At 37.3% G+C, this 20,476-nt stretch overlaps 1 protein-coding gene across 1 annotated transcript in view; it reads right to left on the reverse strand.

Moving 5' to 3' along the window:
- Nucleotides 1-20,476, reverse strand: part of OPRM1 (opioid receptor mu 1) — a 60,288-nt gene that overhangs the window by 15,303 nt on the left and 24,509 nt on the right. The window contains exons 2-3 of the mRNA XM_014738201.3: nucleotides 9,862-10,214; nucleotides 8,557-9,077 (exon numbers count right to left, since the gene is read on the reverse strand). Coding sequence (XP_014593687.2) covers nucleotides 8,557-9,077; nucleotides 9,862-10,214 — 874 coding nt within the window. The remainder of the gene's footprint in view (nucleotides 1-8,556; nucleotides 9,078-9,861; nucleotides 10,215-20,476) is intronic.

Here is a 20,476-nt window from a genome sequence, read left to right on the forward strand (position 1 = left end):
ATCTTTTAATTAGAAAAAAGCATGCAATAAAAAATACATTTCTGGTTTACAATTTCTCCATTTTTAGGACTAGGAGGTTTGGCCTAGATGACCTGTAGTGCTCTTTTTCAGTCTAATATCCTAAGAAGCATGAATATTTTGCATCTGCTTGATAAATCCAACTGCATTATTGGAATTTAGATGTTGATATTTACTTATAGTATGGCCATGTGAAATCTATTTGTTCCACTGAATTTCTGAAATAACCAGAAAAATCTTCAGTTATTGAAGAGTATGCTAGGCGTACCTCAAGTCTTTATCTGCAACATTTTAAGATTCTATGAGTGGCATGTATCTCTTCTGTTTCCAAAGAGTAGCTCAAAGGCAGCAATTTTTAAAAGTTGATATTTTGAATTTGAATGAGCTCACATATATTTGGGGATTTTCGAATATAAGGACATTCTACCTGACATGACAGAGAAGAAACAACAGGAAGCGTGAGATATTCTTGCAAGTTGGTAAATTATAGGATGGGTTAAATAGGCAATTGCATAGTCAAATATATAGTGGCCATATCCCACTCCACATCCACTCTTCACCGCATTTTCTTGTTGTAAAAGGGTTTTTTCCTTACTAATTTGACTTTTCTTAAGATATTGTAATTTCTTAATGTCATTCCTCACAGACTTTACTTTTTTGCCTTTCTATCAGATGTCTTAGACTTACCTATGTCATCGCAAGAAAATGTTATTCATTTCTTATGCATTTAGAGGCTTAGATACACCATTTGGGGACTTTGGATCATATACACATTATATACATAATATATCTTTTTCTTAATCTTTATGAAGATTTGATAATGTGGGTAGAAAAAAGTGGAAATAATTAGATAGGACTTGATAGATTTCCAGCATTCCTGGGATTTCTAGTATTTGTATGAGAAATAAAATAGTAGGAGGAATATAGTTGACTTCAGGCACAAAATGTACTCTGTGGGCCACCTCTTTTTCATGCCTTCCTTCCATCCTTTTTGTTTTCCTTTCTTCCTTCTTTGCTAATAAATACTACGCTTTATGTAGACAAATAAAATGAATTAGTTTTCTACATGTTCATTCTTGGATTGAGAGGATGATTATTTTAAATTGTAATGAAACTTTAAGCTTATATTTATTTGATATTTGTGATTATATGGAGCTAACCTATCAGGCTTGTTATTTATTTGCTGTATGTGTCCCTAATAAGTCAAGTGTTAGAGAAAGAAAAAATGGTTCATTTCCTTTGATCCACAAATAGTAAACCCACAAGCACTAAATTAAATTGACACTTATTTGCACCCATGTATAGTTAATACTTATGGCAATTCATTCCTTCAGCATACATCACCGGCAATGTGGGGGTCTTGAGAGCTGGTATTATGATCTTTTGGATACATATCAGGAAAACCATTCATGTTTTGAAGAGGTACTATTATAATTTAGCACTCAAAATCAATCCTGTTTTAGCCTCCCCTCACTCACACCATATACATGGGATTTTATTGCAGTAAAAAGTAGAAATCGTAGACTATATGGTTCTAATTTTCTTCTCATCATGAAAGTTTCTATTTATTTCAAAGCCAGGAACTCTCCAATATAAGAAAGAAATTCCTGAGTGTAAAGGGAGCAGGCTGAAAAAACTTGTGGCTCTAGGTTCTTGATTTCCAGAGAAATAATAATTAGTAAGGATAAAGTAAGATATATTTTATTCTGCAAGTTTGTAGTTTTCACAATGTCATCCCCCAAAATAATATTATGATTTTTGTAAAATTGTAGCAATTTGCAAATATTTATGGCAACCTACCAAAAGATACAGTAGATAAAGAAAATATACCTTATATCTAGAAGACATATCTAGAAAAGATAAAGGTTGACAAGTCTAAAACACTACATCTCGATGTGAGAACTTTTTAATGATAAGTGGTTATCAAATAGCGCTTCACCACTTAAGGTTAGCCAATAAATAACATCTCATTTTACGTTAGTTTTTCAAAGAAAAAGATGTTGCTATATTTTATCAGTTGGTTCTATTAGTTGAAACAACAAGCATAGGAACATGCTACAGTAATTATACGAGTTAATTGAATCTTAAAAATTCAACTTCCCTGGAAGATCAGAGTATTCAATCAGGAAGAACTCTAGTTAATTCGCGTATCAATGTCTGCTGTATGATTCTGTTTACAGAATAATCCACTTATGTGAGAGTTGAGAAAACAGTTCTTGCAAGAAGAAGGGGTTTTCTCATCACATGTTGATCAGGCAGAGCATGAGAAACTAGAACATTTGCCTGACTCCCTGTCTTGGGCCCCTCTGGCATCACCACCGCACCAAGCTACCTCTTCTAGGAGGATAAATATGATTGTATGCATGATCATAAAGGTCAATTTATGAAAAATATTAAACAAATCTCTCTGACATGAATAAAAATGTTAACTTGTGGAAAAGAAAATGCTATCGTTCAATGAGAGTCAATATGACCTTAATGACCACAAAAGATTTTAGTTCAAATAGTTTGAACTCATATAATGGTAACCAAATACCTCATTACTGAATTTCTAATTCCCCATGCTGTTCATTAAAATTTACCTTTACCTGTGCACTTTAAAGTTTCCCTGTGCACAGACACACAGATACATCATGAATACATCTAAACAAGCTTACATAACAATCTTACGGTATTCAAATAGTCAGCATATGAATGCTAAAATTTAGTTCTAAGAACCACCACTGAGAAGAGTGAAAAGCAGACTGAGGAGACAGTAGGGCACGTTGACTAACAGTCCAGGTTATAATACCAAATTCAACCGGATTCATTCCTCAGCCACTACTTTTTAACTGTTACCTTGGGCAAGTTAACTCCTTAAGCACTGATTTTCTCAGCTGTAGAGTAGAGCTAATGATCCGTACTTCTTATGATTAAATAAGGTACTGGACACAAACTTGTCAATAAACGTTATTACGAATAGTCTTAAAACTAAATATTTTCTGGGAATAAGCATATTTCCAATTAAACAATATTGTCTCCTCCCAGATTACAGTCAATTTATAGAAACATATGACATTCTTTTGCTATTTATAAAAGGCATTATTCATTTTAAGATATATGCTATTAACACATACATAAAATGGCACATGCATATTATGCGTGCACACGTGTGAGTGCACACACACACACTCATAACTGGAATCAATTTCTTTTTAAACCACAGAATTGAAAGAATAGCCATTTTGGTTTCATTCACAAAATATGCATTAATGTGGCCCAGCTCTGTAATTTTGTGAGCTATTCTCATTTGAAGCTTTTGTCATGAAATTTAAATGCCTTTCCTTCTCAAATGAGCTTCCCACAGATGTCTTGTAAAAAGCCTCAAGATCTGACTTTTGCTAGTGATGTGATTGATTTTAAAAATTATGCTTCTGATTTTAGTTTAGCCTAATTTCTTGACCTGCTCCTTTCACTAAGATTTCAAGAAAGTGTTTTAAAAATAGTAACCAGAGGGCTTAGGAATGGACCTAAGCTCTGAGGAGTTAACGGGAGGTCCCATAACGTTAGCTTTATCACTGGTATGTAACTTTGTCCTATAAGACTCTCTAATAGATATATTAGAAAGTTAAGGCTTTGTTCAAGGAAGACTACATTATTCTGCTAAATAGGAGATTAATTTGATGAAAAAATTCATATCAACCAGCTTGACTGAAAGGGTTACCAGTTAGACGAAACAGTAAGTTTGGTGGTGTTTGGATGAAGTCGCAGTTTAAACCAGAGTTTTCAGTTTAGTGTTTTATTAAAAATGCAGATTGTTGAACCCTACCTTGACCCAGAATTTCTTAGAGGAGTTCTTCAGAAGTTACAATTTTGGGATCTCACAGTGAAGCTTGAGAACCTCTGGCTGAGACCATACAAAATTACTTGAGCATGAAGTAGCATGTCGTGGGACAGCAGAGAAAAGCTTTGGATTAATATTAGAAGCCCAGATGTTTGTCTGGATTCTGCCTCTTACTGGTGCTTTGGTCTTGTATAATCATTTCATATCTACCCTTTAGGATTATTGTAGGAAGCCGATGTGATGGTGCACATGAATGCACTTTTTAATCTGTACATCGTCATTCAAATGTAAGATAGCATTATCCTTATGGTTATGGTCAATACAAAGTCTTTAAATAATAATCCATCTGACCTAATAGAGTTGTTCCTTTTCCCATATAATGTTAAACATTAATAAAAAATAATCTAGGGCTAGTCCCAGTGGCCCAGAAATTAAATTTGGCATGCTCCACTTTGGTGACCAGGATTTGGTTCCTGGGTGTGGACCTACACTGCTTGTCTGTTGGTGGCCATGCTGTGGTGGTGGCTCATGTACAAAATAGAGGAAGATGAACACAGATGTTAGCTCAGGGTGAATCTTCCTTAGCAAGAAGAAGAAGAATGGCAACAGATGCTAGCAGGGTGAATCTTCCTCAACAACAACAACAACAAAAATAATAATAATCAAGATGACAAAACAAAAAATGCTTTATAGAATGCGATTGGGGTGGAAACGAAGTTAGTAGTGGCCAGCATCTCAGGTCTGAGTTGTACCTGGACTGATTTGAGCAAATGCTAGATGTGTTCTGAAGCAAAGTGTGGTCCAACGAGGACAATGGCAAGGTGGTACATGTACAGAGGAATTAAATTGCATTGAGAGCAGATGGAAAATGAGTGCCTATGCCTGAGTCAACCTAATCAAGATCTAGAAGCCATAAAGACAGCAAGTCGAACATAAATCAAGCATGAAGCACCACAGCTGGAGCAGTAGGCTGAGCCCTGGAGTGTACAAAAGAACACGAGACCATCTTTTTTTCTTTTATACTTAGCTAGGGCAAGACCTCTTTAGGGCACTGAGTCCATTTCTTGGCCTCCTCACTAATAGCACTTGTTAAAAATAAAATCTGAAGACAAGCACAAGTGTAGGAAAGTTTCTGAAAAGTATAACTTTTGATCAGAAGACTAAAGGCGGAAGAAGAGAAAACAAAGAAACTCTCCTCTGAATATTTTCTTGTTACTACAGGGTTAGCCTGAAATAATGTCAGTGTGTTAACTCAGTCACTTAGGTTGTCAATCAGTTCCAAGAAAGGGGTCATTCCCATCACCGTCCATACCTCCTGAAGTACTGTGAGCCCTCTGACCATTCATTCATTCAACAGATATTTTTGAAGTACATACTCTTTAATGTGCCAGACCCTGTGTTAGGTAGATACTGGAGGTACAAGAAAAAGCAAGGCAGGCATGGTTTGTGTTCTCAGGAAGCTGTGGCTTGCCTGTCCTGTGCAGCATGTGCCTACTGTAGATCGTTAGCAAAAACGGCCACAGTTACTCCCCTCTCTATATCCACATCCCTTTGCAATGTGACAGCAACACCTCCCATCAACAGATAGAGACTGTTTTTCCACCTCTTGAATCTAGAACCCATGACCACCATGAGAATAAGCCTGGGTCAACATGATGGAAGATGAGGATCCACGTGGAACTAACTATTCTTGCTGAGTTCATCCTAGATCAGCTGGCTGATAGCCACTCAGGCGGCTGCTGCGGACTCCAGTGTGAGCCCCGGGAAGACTGGAAGAATTGCTTAGTCCAGTCCAGCCTAGCCCAAATTACTGATCTATAGAATCTCAAACTAAATAAATGGCTGCTTTAAGACACTAAATTTTGGAATGATTTGTTATGCAGTCAAAACTGACTGAGTAGCCCTTAACTTTGTAAATATGGCTCACAGTTCATTTTGGGCACAGAATTTTCTCATATGGCTTATCAAATTACCTTGACAACTGCCAACTCTCCACTTCACTTTGTGCTGTATGGACACAGTCTCAGTGTACAGTTGTCAGAATACAGACACCCTGGGGAGATTTGATATTGGATCTGTGATCTGCGGAATATGAAGTTGACTAATGTGCTTGAGATGTGACATATATAGTATAATACACTTCTTGGAGAAAATGCAAGTATATCAGCAGCACATAAACATCTACAACAGTACAAACTTCAAACAAGCAGTTTAAAAGTTAGTGTAAATCCAACTAGCTTTGTTTCCTAACCTGATTGCTTACGATGCAAAAAAAAAAAAAAAGGCTGTTTGTCAGACACTGAATTTGTACAACTAATCAACTCTGTCCTATAGACACGGCCATAAAGCCTCTGATTTTTCCTTCAAAGAATTTTATTATTTTGATATATTATTGAAACTACCACCAAAGGCTGATGTATCATTCCAGATGTCTGTGTTGAACTGCCTTGATTCTAATGATGACACATCAGAGGAGATTAGTGAACTGGACCTTTGATTTATCTTAATTTTCAAACATGTCAGAGTGTCTTTTCCTCTTTTCCTGGCAGCCACTCTTTTCTGTCCAGCTCTCCCAGCTGGGCATTTTGGGAAAGCAGCCAATTCCAGGGCTAAAGTGTTTCTGCTGTTATCTGACACTGGTGCTGCTTCATAGAGGCAGCAATGAAGATAAGCCCTAATTGGATGTATTTTTAAAGCAAACCTTTTAGTTACTTAGAGCAGAGCTTCCCCAATTAGCTTCCTTTCTCCTCTCTCTGGCTGTGCAAGAACCACACTAATGTGAAATGCTGGATTTGGAAGGGAGTCAAAGGCAGTGTCGGGGCAACTAAAGGACAATCAGAATGAACTCTGGAGAAACACTCCACTGGACAGGCTGGGAGCTGTATTTCCAGAAAGGCAAGGCAAGTGATGGGTGTTGAGAGGATCAGACATGACAAGAGGCCCCAGCAGTGGTCCAGGGTACACTACCAACTGTCCCACCCTGAAGCACGTGAAAGGAGAGGGAAGGAATATACAGGCACTGAAAGAGAAAGAATCACTACTTCATAATGGCCATCATTGTGCCCCAATGGAAATATATTGCTTCAATGAAAAATATTTTAACCTTAGTTCAGGACTGTCAGTTTTAAGTTACATTCTTTAATATATTATCCTCAGGTTGGAGAAAATCTATTTAAATCCCTACCTTCTTTAAGATACTTGCCAGATTTTGATAGTGATTGAGTAAGAAAGCTGCTTAGCAAAAGGAGCAGGTTTAGAGGGCTTGATATTGAAAAAAAAATAGAGAAAAGAAGCAGGGTAGAAAAACATTTTTTTCTGGCTTTTATTTCTGAAATGGAATTAGAAGTGAGACATAATAAGTTAATAATTTCCCTTTGGTTGGAAGTAGGTCTGCCATCATTACCTCCTACTCCCTAGGGGGTGTGAGTTCCTGCATTCATTTTAGTGTTATTTAATAGCAGGGGAATGAGGATAAATGCCCCTTTTGGCAGATCCATCCAGACTGTATTACATTAGTCCTGTGGTCAATTAGAAGGGGTGAGCCTGGGCTGGGCTGGGTGGCGGTAGTGGGGGTAAGAGGAGAGAGTGAGGTGGGGCGTGGTGAAGAGAAAGCAGAGAGGAAGCAGCTGCACTCCACTGAACCAGGCTCTCCATCTGGCTCCTCGACTTGACTTCCTACCCATTTTTATGGAGGCATCTGTCCCCACAGACCTGCCCCCGACACTAGGAACTTCATCTCAGGTTCTGACTCAGGGATTTACTTCACAGGAAGTTAGAATTTGAGTTCAGTGTTATAAGGTTACACAGGTTGTGATTTTTGCATGCAGGCACTATTTGAAAATTTACTTACTGAAATTAATATTAACATGTGGAATGTTTGACTTACTTTATAGGTCAGTTTCCAAATTTTGCAAACCAGTGACCTAACAAGATAATATTAACTTGGAGACATATTTTTCTCTTTCCTCTCTTTTGATTTCTCACGGGATTATAGTACTGTGTGTAAATCTTGAATCTTCCTCTATCTGTGCAGGCCCCCATATGTACTCCTCTGCACGTAGGAATAAATTTTCCAACAGATAGTCCCTCTTCACGATAATAACCCAGACTGGTATGATGACTGTTGTGAAACTAATTTAGTTCTAATGATTAAGTAATATGTTTGGTGTTTGCTTTAGCGTTCCGGGATAAAAATTTACAAACAGTGACTTAACAAGGTTTAGGTTGGCCGTTTTTTCTTTCCTTTTCTCCTTTGCTGTGACACTGATTTGCTGGGAACATCTTGTACACATAACCACAGTGGACAAAGTGGCTCTTGAAAAGTGGCAGGGATATTGGAGTGCTATGCATAAAATACATAACATTGCTGGGGAAATATGAAGAATTCTAGATCAAGATCACTTCCAGAATGTGCTAGAGTCATGAATTTTGCATAGAAGAAAAGGCTCTGAAGACAGTTATTTTTAGCAGCTTTACAGTTTCTAGGTGGCACATCTAAATGAATAGGTACAAATATATAGAGCTCAGTTTAGGTAACGAAGCTCCTCTCCAACACAATGATCACAATTTGCTCCCCCCTCCTTCCATCCTCATGCTGAACCTCAATCCCCTAGTAATTGAACTCCTTCTAATGGATTAAAATCTTGGGTGGGTGCAAAGTTCTATAATTTTTATGCCATCCCCAGTAGATATACCCAACTTTAGAAGCTGCGTACCTGATGGTTAGTCCTATCCACTGTATTGGCCGTGGAGGGGTGGTCTCTAGTGTTCTGACGAACTCGAGTAGAGTTTTGCTGCTCAATGGTGGAGGAAGTTGGGATACAGAACTCTCTGAAGCATCGTTTGAAGTTTTCATCCAGAAATGCATAAAGGACTGGGTTCAGGCAGCTATTTGTGTAACCTAGAGCAATGCAGAAGTGCCAAGAGACGGTCTGGAAAGTAGTTTCTGGGATCGTAATCAAGGCTTTAATGATGACATAAATGTGAATGGGAGTCCAGCAGACAATGAACACAGCCACAACCACAAGCACCATCCTGGTGATTCTTCTCAGGTTTCTGTCTTTTTCTTTGGAGCCAGAGAGCATACGGACACTCTTGAGGCGTAAGATCATCAGTCCATAACACACCGTAATGATGAGGACCGGCATGATGAAGGCAAAGATGAAAACACAGATTTTCAGCAGGTTTTCCCAGTACCATGTTGGGTGAGAGAATGTTAGTGTACAGTCTATGGAACCTAGAAGAAAAGAATTATACGGAAGAATTAGCAGCATTCAATTACGTTATTGAGTATTAATATTACCATTTTGCTTTAATGTACAGCCTTGAGGAGAGATAACTTAAGGCCATTACTACACAAGCCAGTAAGGGAAGATTTAAAAAAATTGTGAGAGAAACATATTCTCTTGTTGATTTTCAGGAAGAGTTATTTTTAATCTTTTTTCTAAATATCTCATTTTGTTGTCTACTTCAATTATATTAAGCTTTCATTCAGTCAACAATTATGGACCTATCATCATTAGCTAGATCCTCTATGGGACTATGTTGATATCAAAACATATAATCACTGTCCAAAATCTATAGAAGTTTTTAGCTAATGGATGTTTTCACTTCACTTTTTGATAGGTAGTTCATCATCCTGATATGAGGTCTAAAAAGACAAATTTGTCATGTAGGCAGTCAGTTGAAATTTTAAAACAAGCCTCTCACTTAATGTTTTTTGGGTTTAAGCTCTAATTACTCTTGGAAGAGCTATATTCTTATTTCCCTATCATTTTGAAAAGGTAAATGCAGAGAAATCAGGAACCAATAGATTGCATTCTGTATACAATGTTTAGTGGGCTTAAAATTATAGGTAAAATTCCTATTTCGAAATATTTAAAGGCATTTTGCTGGAAAGAATCGTTAAAATTACAATTTGACTAAGACATTGGACCACTCCATGAATTCTACTTGGCTCATGACTTCACCAACATATTGATCTAAAAACTCTCCTCCCTCAGGCCTGCAACATTACTCACCATGCCTGTATTTTGTTGTTGCCATGAACATTACAGGCAGACCAATGGCTGAAGAGAGGATCCAGTTGCAGACGTTGACGATTTTGGCATTGCGGGGAGTACGGAAATCCAGGGCCTTGACGGGATGGCAGACTGCAATGTAGCGATCAACACTCATAGTACAGAGGGTGAATATGCTGGTGAACATATTATAGTAATCTATGGAGATCACGATCTTGCAGAGGATGGTTCCAAATGGCCATGTTCCCATTAGGTAATTAACACTCTGGAATGGCAGGGTGCTGGTTGCTAAGGCATCTGCCAGAGCAAGATTGAAAATATAGATGTTGGTGGCAGTCTTCATTTTGGTGTATCTAGGAGATTAAGGAAGAGCAGTGGCAGAGTCAGAAAAAGACACTGATGTGAAATACAGATAAGCTTCCAATAATAAAAAAAAATGCAAGGATTAGTGGAAAGCATTTGAGATTAAGTATGGAAGAATTTTTTCTAGTACTAGATTGGCTATTTATAACCATGTGCCTATGGAGTAAATATATAATTTCCCTACCTGTCTGTGTTCTTATCTGTAAAATGATTATAATAATAGCTGCCATACTAATGTACTGTTTGTTTGGTATTTTTTAGTGTGCCAGGAACTGTGATAGGTGTAAAAGACACGGGGAGCTCTCAGTCAAGTATCCAGACACTGGATAATAATTCACTTTAATTCTAAACACATAAGAGAAAAATTTCAGATATGTGGCTAAAATTATGGAACAACATAATAGTGCAAGAGTGTATATATAATGCATGTATGCGCATATATACATATGTACATATACACAAATGCAGGCTATTATGGGCACATAGAGATGAGGCAAAGGCAATAGAAGGGGTAAGATAAGGAAAGAAGGAAGGCATCCTGGAAGTCCAGACGCAAAAATTTAATCTGACGGTTAGTAGGTGTAGATCGGTCCAGGCAGAGAAAGAACCTACAGGCTTAGAGTTGAAATGGCATGAAGCGCATGTTTGGCACTGCTTAAGGGTGACAATGAATCTGATCAAGGAGGAATATGGAGGCCAGTTCATGGAGAGACTTGTATGCCTTGGTAAAAATATTAGACTTTATCCAATCTGTGATGGGAAAGTTAGGTTGTTTTGTTTTTATTATATAATAGTTCCATTGAGGCAGATAATTAAACTGTGCAGTTTGATAAGTTTTGACATGTGCACACCCTTGTGAAACCATCAGCATAATCAAGATCAGGGACTGGCAAACTACGGCCTGCAAACTCAGTTGGGCTGCTGCTTGTTTTTGTAAACAGTTTTATTGGAACTTATTCACACACATTTAATTACTTCTTATCTATGACTGTTTTGATGATGCAATGGCAGAGTTGAATAGTTGCTACAGAGACTGTATAACTTGCAAAGCCTAAAATATTTACTATCTGGCCCTTTACAGCAAAAAAAAAGCACCAAATCATCATCAAGATAAATGAACATTTCAATCACCCCCAAAAGTTTCCTTGTGTAGCTCTATAATCTTTCCATTTTGCCCATCCCTGTCTTGACCCCCATCCCCACTCTTCCCTAGGCTATCACTCAATCTTGATCTGTTTTCTGTCATTATAAATTAGTTTACGTTTTCTAGAATTTTACGTAAATAGAATCATTCAGTATATATTCTTTCTTTCTAGTTTCTTTCACTCAGATAATTATTTTGAGATTTATCCATGTTGTTGCATGTGTCAATAATTCACTCTTTTTCATTGCCAAATGGTATTCCATTGCATGGATATGCCATAACTTGTTTATCCATTCATCTATTAATGAGAATTGAGCTGCATCTAGTTTGGGGATATTACCAATTAGCTGTTATGAACATTCATGCACAAGTCTTTCCATGGACATATGTTTTTCTTTTTCTTGTGTAAGTATCTAGGAGTGTTATATATCTTCAAAGCCACAGAAATTAGAACTACTAAGTAGAAGAAATAAGCAGACACACTGACAAGAGTAATAAATTGTATCTGATGGTAGAAGAGTATCTTGCAAATATATTGTCAAATTGTCCAATATATTTGACATTCCACATCTATTTACCCTGATGTTAGTAACAGTACCTCAGTTTCACTCCGGGGACCCACCCATTTCCCACTCTCAGTCCATATGTTTCCGTGGGCTCCATTACCAGTTCAGGGCATAAAGATGTAAAGCAATTGGGGCCACCATGGATGTTCAGCAGTGGTCTCACATTTCAACTAGAGCGAATGATATTTTGGGGGGACTTCTGGGAAAAGAGTATACTATTTTTCCCACAGGACCCAAACCCGAGAGGATGTAAAGTACACAGTTTCTGGAAGAGCTTGTCTGAAAACAGACCTAACCCCGAGGATATCAACAGAGTGAGAGAGAAACCCATACCTGACACCGAATCTTTTTTGGACTTTTTTTTTACCTGGTACAATAAATTCTCTTTAAGCTTCAGCTTGTGTTGTTTTTCAGTCACACGAAATTAGGACTCTAACTCATTCAGCCCAAGATGGCTGTTGGTAGGAGGAGATGTTCATAGACTCCTTTGTTTAGGACCTTAAGTCAGTGTTCCAGGAAAGTTTGCTTGGTTTCAATAAGCACCAGGAAGCTGAAGTTATAAAGGAGGATTTCATTAACCTCCTCAGGGTCAATAGGCTCGAACTGTTTCTCGAGCTCTAAAATTCTGACACTCGATCTAGCCTGCTATCATTTCAGAAGTGGCATTACTGCCAGAACGGCTCCTCATTTTCAGATTTGGGGGCTTTTGAATTCAGTAAGAATTCGACGAGCCCCTTTTATTTGTTTGGCACTGTGCTTGCAAAGATACCTTTCTAGAATCTGTTATGACTTTTATGTCCACTTACCCTCACATTAAAAAATCCACATTTTTGAAGGAGAAAAGAAACTCCCTAGAGTGTCATCTTTAAATAGCAATGATTTCTTGGATAAATCCAACGAAATAAATGTACTTATATACTTCAGGTTATTATTTAGATGAAGAAAATGGTCATATGAGTGAGGACCTACCTGCATTTCTCCTTTATTATCCATTCCATTCTGATATCTCAGGCAAGCATGTGTGTGCGTGTGTGTGTGTGTTTGTGTGTGAGAGAGAGAGAGAGAGAGACAGACAGACAGAGACAGAGAGACAGAGAGAGACAGAGAGAGATTGAAAACAACAGAAACCAAAATCAAAACCAGTGATACACTCTCTTCAGCTATTAACACAGAAAAAGGCCATATATTAATTTGTTATTTTCTGTTATGTTCTCCACTAGCTTAGTGAAAGAGGGGACAGGGCATGTCTCACTTAGCCATAAAATGTTTAAAACATTTCAATGACATTTATTTCAAAGTGGTTTTGTGTGGTCAATGAGCAAATCTCCACTGAGCTTATACTAGCAAATGGAGAGAGTATTAACCTCGGACCTCTGAGCCCCACAGACAGGAAAGTGACTGTGGCTTGCTGGTTTCCTTCAAAACAGAAGACAGAGACCTACAAGAAATTAACCAAAGAGGCCCTTTTTCCAGAGGTCAATTGTCTCTTTCCATCTGTGTTACCAGAGTGTAATGATCATCAGTCTTTCTGGTTGAGTGTTGCTCTCTCTTTATCCATACCCACTTCATTTTTTTGTTCTCTATATTCCTATTTTCTTCTTCCTCCGTGTCCTATTAATGGCAATTCCTAATCTCTTTCAGATGGAACAAGGGAAAAATCTGATCTCTTGAAGCATTGAGTGCACTTTATAAATAGAAAATGTGAAACGAATAATTGATCATATTTTTCATCTTTGCATTTGGTGCTGAGAAAAATCAGAATAAAATGTGTGTCTTCTCTTAATTGCATAGAATTCTAATGGCATATGAATCTAATACAATTCTATTGTACAAACTCTTTTGCTAATCTCATCATTTCATTCTTTTTTGGCTTCCTATTTGCCTCTTTTCTTCTTTATTTCTCTTATTTTACTGTATGAATGCTTATAAGGCTCTCCAAATCCTCTTTTTGAAATTGGACACTGAGGCGGAGAATGAGGAGAGAATACGGCCACACGTCAATGCTCACTCCTCTGGGCAAAACAAAGGAAACGAGAGAGACACTCTTCCGTGGCGGTCAAGAGACTTTGCTTAACCATATTCTGAATTATGCTTTTTAAAAATGCTTATTTCCTGATTTATTTGATTTCTGAAAATTTTACTTCAGGACATGACTAGCATTTATCTCATCAGAAGTGCATAAGAAAAAAACCATGTTTTGCTTCCTTGATTCCGTGATAAATAATATTTGTGCATTAATATTTATGCACTATAGAAAAATACCACTATGCTAAATCCTCTGATGTCTATAAACCACTATAATTGGATTAAATATTCTTATCTGTGACTTTAAATTTTTGTTTGCAGATATATAGATTATTCATCTCTTTAGACCAAATGACTTCAAAAACAGCATCAGAACACTTACCTCAGGAGCTTGGGCTTTTTGCTGCATAGATAACAATGTTTTGCTTTTATTGTAAAGGCCTCGTTTTTAGAATTTAGAAATATTTTAGCTTTCTAATTTGAGAATTCTAAGAGAAAAGGAAATTTCTTCTATTTTAGGATCCAAGAGTTCTGTACATAAAAAATGATCAAGTGCGTATTACCACTAACGTCAAATGATGGTGTATGCCTAGATATTTCTTTAATACTGAAGCAACAAAAAATAAGGTGACTTCAGAATATAATAAAACAATTCTATCAATATTAGAAAATTGCTTTTTGAAGAAGCTCAAGCGTATGCCGTAGATTGTACATTTTTAGAGGGCATAGACTGTGAGGAGCATTATTATCTATTGCACTCTGCGCAACAAATATAAGGCTTCATCTACACTTTTGGTGATGATGTTGTGCATGTAATCACTCAATGGAAGTAAAATATGAGAGATAGGATGAACAAAAAAGTTAAAAGAAATAAAAAATAATTAAATTCTTCATTCAGCACTGAACCCAGCACAAGCTGGGCACCAGTAAACTCTTGCTGAATGGAATTGAATACAGGAAGAGGGTTTGGGTTATTTTATTTTTATTTTTTGTGACAAGATGAAACAAACTTTTTAAAGGGAACTGGCAGCTTTTGGAGTAAAAGTGAACAGGGAATATTCCTTTTTGCCTTGTCAATTCATTGTCAAATTAGAAATAACTTTGGTCATAGCAGGTCATGGAATGATGAGAAGTAGGATCTGAAAGGGGCTTTCAAGACCACATTGCGTGATCACTTTGTTTTATGGTGAAAGAACCTGAGGTGCAGAGAGATGTGCAAATGTTTGAGGCTTCCCCCCCATTTCTCTAGGTTTCATCTAAAACTAAAATGTGCCTTCTGTACTGTACTGTTGGCCATGTGTATTTCTGGATATGCATTGCTGATACATTTGGCCCCTATCTAGCTAAAACAAAGTGGTCATGCAAAGCTTTTTTTTCTTCTTTTCAAAGATGGCCATGCTGGGAGTATCTCGGAAATTTTGAGAAATTTTCTCATTATATTGACTGTTATCACAGAGTCATACATTTTTAAAGGAAAGCTACGTTTTCCATTTCCTTTGCTTTACTCGCTCACAATCCATGGTTTAAACCTATCATTTCTGCATAGTTGACTCACAATCTCTCTCTCAAATTCCATGACTGCCTTTCCAACTCTCTTTTGGATATCTGCACCTGGATATCTGCACCTGCTATTGGTTTCTCAAATGCAATAGTTCTCAGTGAACTTGTTCTTTCTCATCCACTACCACCACCACTAACACCACCACACCACAATCAGTAATAGAAAAAATTAATAACATTATTTAAGAAGATATGACAAATGGAGAATTAAGATAATTAGAAAGAAAGATCAATAAAAGTTAATTACTTTTTTAGAAATAGGAAGTAAAGGAGGAAGGATGTAATATGACTCCCAAATTCTAGCATGGAAGAATGGTAATATCGTTACCTAACAGAGAAGAAAGAGAGGAATATCAATTTGGTATTGATAGAGAGTTCAATTTTGAGTGCATTATATTGTAAGACAAAAGCAAAATGTCCATTAAGCAGCTGAATATGCTTGCAGTTCAGCTGGAACAATTCATTTATGTCATCGGCCTTTGGATGGTAATTCCAAGCATGCAAGTGGCTAAGATTGCCTTGTGGCTTGATGCAAACTGTGAAGAATGTTGAACACAGAGAAGGGCAAAATTCCAGAAAAGCACAGAAAATAAGAGAGGAAGAGAAAAAGTTAGAGAAGGAAAGAGGGAAAGAGAGAGCACATGAATGTGTTATACAGGATGCATGAGAAGGTAAGTGAGAGAGAAATGAGGTTTAAAATGTCAGAGCCAGAAGCTGGTCTGTGGAAAACTTTTTTAATCACCAGCCATATATTTTTGTAAATGGAGGATTTGATTTTAATCAATATCCAATCAAAATAGTTCTTTTCTATTATGACTCTATTTGATTATATAGTGTAAAATGCAATTATTCACAGACTGTACCTCTTGATGACAATTGTTTGAGATAGAAGTTAACAGAATTCTTGCTTTTGAAAGCATAAGTTTGTAGCAGTACTCCAGCCATGAGTATGTCTATATGTGAAATCACATATTTTATGCATCCTAACATATTAGACACATCTTACTTGTATGATACATATTTTCTTGATACATCTTATAGCTCATATAAGAAAGAAATTTCTCCAAATTTGACAGTCTTGAAATTTACATGACAATTCCAGTATCAATTTGTTAAACTGAAAAAATTTTTCTAAAGTATCAATAAAAATAAATAAATTTGATCAACTGTGCTTGAGGAAGAATTATTTTTCTACTTTCCCACAGAAAATGAGGTTGTAAAATTGTTATCAAATGACGAGAGATTCAAAAAGTATACAGCCTAGAATTTAGAAAAGCATAACAGAGGTATGGCAGGGAGTTAATTAATAAAAAATTATTTTTCTAGATTTTGTGATGTTTGTAGTATTTGTCAGCTTTTAAAAATTTGTATTTTTCATGATTTTTCAGTCTAATTATTTGCTTTAATTTCTTTTTATTTGCAATTTTTATCATTTTCTTAAAGAATGCTCTAAGGTATGTGAGCTTTGAGCCCCACTCTACACGTTCTGAACCTGTCCCTGCCCCATCTCAGCTTGCTCTAACAGGGCTCCTCTTGAGATTCAGCCTCGTGATCTCCCTGTTCTGTGCCCTGGGCTTTCTACCATACAGTAACTGGAGGGCTCTCTTGCCGCAAGCAATAGGGACGCCTCTGGATGGCACATTGATTCTCAACTCCAATAATCTCCTACACTCCATTTTTGGGTCTCCTCCATTTATTACAAGACCATCTCAGTTCCTTTCTCTGCTTAGCTCTGCCTTACCACCATTTCTGCTCCATTGTAATGATCCAGTTGCACTCTGTGATACTCTGTGAGGCATCTCATTGCAGAATTCCAGCCCGATGTGAGATCAAGTCTCTTATTATTTTGTACTCACAATCATATTTTTTATTTATACCCCCATGCAGAGTTTCCACCTAGATGGAGGCAGTGAGGTGGGCAAGTGGTAAGGCAGGGTCTTCCACTGAGAGTTAACCTCTGCGGTTTTTTTTTTTTTCTTTTTTAAAGATTTTACCCTTCCTGTTTCTATCCAAAGGCCCCCTGGGCAGATAGTTGTATATTTTAGTTGTGGTCCTTCTAGTTGTGGCATGTGGTACGCCGCCCCAGCACGGCTGGATGAGTGGTGCCAGGTTCGCACCCAGGATCTGAACTGGTGAAACCCTGGGCCGCCGCAGCAGAGTTCGCCAACTCAGCCACGGGACCAGCCCCAAACTCTGTTCTCTTTTTCCTGTCTTTCCAAATAGCTTTCTTCCAGCCCGGAAAGTTCTCTTTTCTCTCTGTGTGGGAGGAAAACCACTATTTTCACTAGCTTTTCCTCTAACTTACGGTTTATGATATAAACTGTATTCTCACAGTCCTTTAGGTTGAGATTTTCATAATCAAGTTCAATATTTTAGAATTCATTCAAAACATTTCCCTTTTTTCATCTACCTAGTCTTGCAATTTAAAGCTAAGTCTTTCAAACCCCTATAATGGAACACATAGTGAAGAATTTTATTTTTTCATCCTCATTGCGTTATTTCATAGCCTCCTTTTTCTTTGGGACAATAAAGCTCAGTCTCATAGTCTGGTTTTAAAGATAAAAGAGCTGTAAGATATTCACTGAAAGGAAATATACACATTGGGTAGTATTTTAGTTTATTGTTTTGCTAAATGCCTATTAGATACCTGGTGAAATTAAATAAGCAGTTCTAATATGGAGCCTAGAAGAGAAGATGGCTGAAGGTGTGGATTTGGGAATAGTTAACATATGGGCAGTGTATAAAGCATGAGACAGTGGAAGAACACTTAAGGAGAAAGTGTGTGTAGGGAAGAGGAAATCTCTAAGAAATGTAGAAGATTTATACATCTTCTACAGATTTATAAATCTCTAATTTAATAAATTAGAGGTTAAACAAGTTAAATCTCTAATAAATGTAGAAGAGTAAGGAATAGCCAGAGAATTAAAGAAGAAACTCAGAGTCAGGGTTAAGGAAATTAAGAGAGGAAAGGGTATCATGAAGTCTATAGTGGTCTAATTCACTCAATGTTGCAGAGAGATCGAGTAAAATGAGGACTGAGATATACGACCACTGCCTTTAACAAAACACAGATTATGAATGGTGTTGACAACTGCCTGGAGTGGTTGAGGTTGGAAGATAAATAGATAAGAGTTAAAAAGTAAATGGGGAGTGAAGGAGGTGGATGGTATGGAAAACATTTTTGAGATAGTTTACTATGAAGAGAACCAGAGGGAATATGAGTTCAAGAAATAATTTTTTTAAAACTTGATCTGATATATTAGAGAATGTGTGTGTGTGTGCTATTGAATCATGTTGTAGCAATGGAAAATTGATGAAGCAGGGAAATAGAAGATACCTGTGTGAGCAATGTCCTTGAAAACTGGAAGGAGATGGAATTCCCAGCACACGTGGAGTGGTTGGTCACTTCTTGATTGTTACTAGCAACAAGACTAAAAATATGGGTACAGATACAGAAAAGGTTTGCAGGTTTGTTGAGGACTTTCTGTTTGCTTATATTTTTTCAAAATCCCTCTCTTTACCTCATTTTCCATTTTGTGACTTCATTTCTGTTTTTCATTTTAGCAGAGTTTCTACAAAGAATCCAGATTCACTATCGTTGATTCTACTGTGTAGGCAAACACAAAATATTTGTTGAAAGAATAAATAAAGTAAAAGCCTGGGGCATCGGTTAAAGAAGGTGACCGAATAAAGAATGTGGGAGGTCTAGCAGAGAGGAGAGAGGGAAAGTAAATTTAGTAAAGAAATATTTGCTTGGCAGTGTTGAGTGCTCATTTGAGATTTGTAGTTTACAAAGCATGTGATTAGAATGATGGATTGGAGGGCTCAGTCATGTGGGATGACCAGATTCAGGCTCTGGAGAATTAAGAGGTGCTGGTCTGAAAGGAGGGGGCGTTCTTAAAGGCGAGATTTTGAAGTTCTTGATAATGACTATTTATGAGTGTGTCTATAGAAGGTGGGGCTAACATTTAGCTAGAGTGAAACACCATTACTGAGCCCAAATCAAACACCGTCTCTTTCATGGTGCCTCTTGATCCTTCCCATGGGTGTGATCTCTCTAGACTCGTCTCATAATGACTATAGTCACCTATAGAATCTTGAATGCCAAAAATTATGGTTGTCATTTTCAGGATTTTAAATTTGGTTCTTTATTTAACAAACACTTATGTGTCAGCTATTGCGCTGAGTGCTTTGCAAATGTTAAATAATTAGTAGCTGTTATGATTATCCCCATTATACAGACAAGAAAACTTAGACAGAGATTGGCTAAATAACTTGTCCTGGGGGACCCTGGATAACAATTGTTGGAGCCTAGATTTGAGCCCAGATTATTTGGGCCCTTAGCTGCTATGCTTTGCTTGTTAATAATCTCTTATTATTTTCTAATTGCTTCTTCTTGTTTCATGGAAGCAATACTCTCTTTCTTCTCTCCAAAGTTGTTAAACATAACTTATTTTAAAGACCTTGCGTGATTGCTTTTTTTTTTTGGTGAGTATGATTGGCTATGAACTAACATCCATCGCCAATCCTTTGAGGAAGATTGTCCATGAGCTCCTATCTGTGCCAATCTTCCTCTATTTTGTATGTGGCATGCCACCATGGCATGGCTTGATGAGTGGTGTGTAGGTCCACACCCAGGATCTGAACCGGCGAACCCTAGGCTGCTAAAGCAGAGTGCACGAACCCGATCACTACATCACCAGGCCAGCCTCTGCTTGTTTTTTAATTGTTTTCTCAAGTGTAAATTCTTCTGTTTGTTATGTCTTCCCCCATCTCTTTTGTTATGTAGTCACCTATTAACAATACGGTGAGTAATGATTTTAAGGGGGCCCTTGAAATTAATATTCCTTGGTAGAATGTTCACCGCCTCCACTGTGCAGCCTAACTGGGGACAGGAGGTGGAATTAGCTCCTGAACCTTGTCTGCCATACGATTTTCAGTAAGAATGGATGATGAG

The sequence above is a fragment of the Equus caballus genome, chromosome 31 (genome assembly GCF_041296265.1).
Source record: "Equus caballus isolate H_3958 breed thoroughbred chromosome 31, TB-T2T, whole genome shotgun sequence".
Lineage (NCBI taxonomy): Eukaryota > Metazoa > Chordata > Mammalia > Perissodactyla > Equidae > Equus > Equus caballus.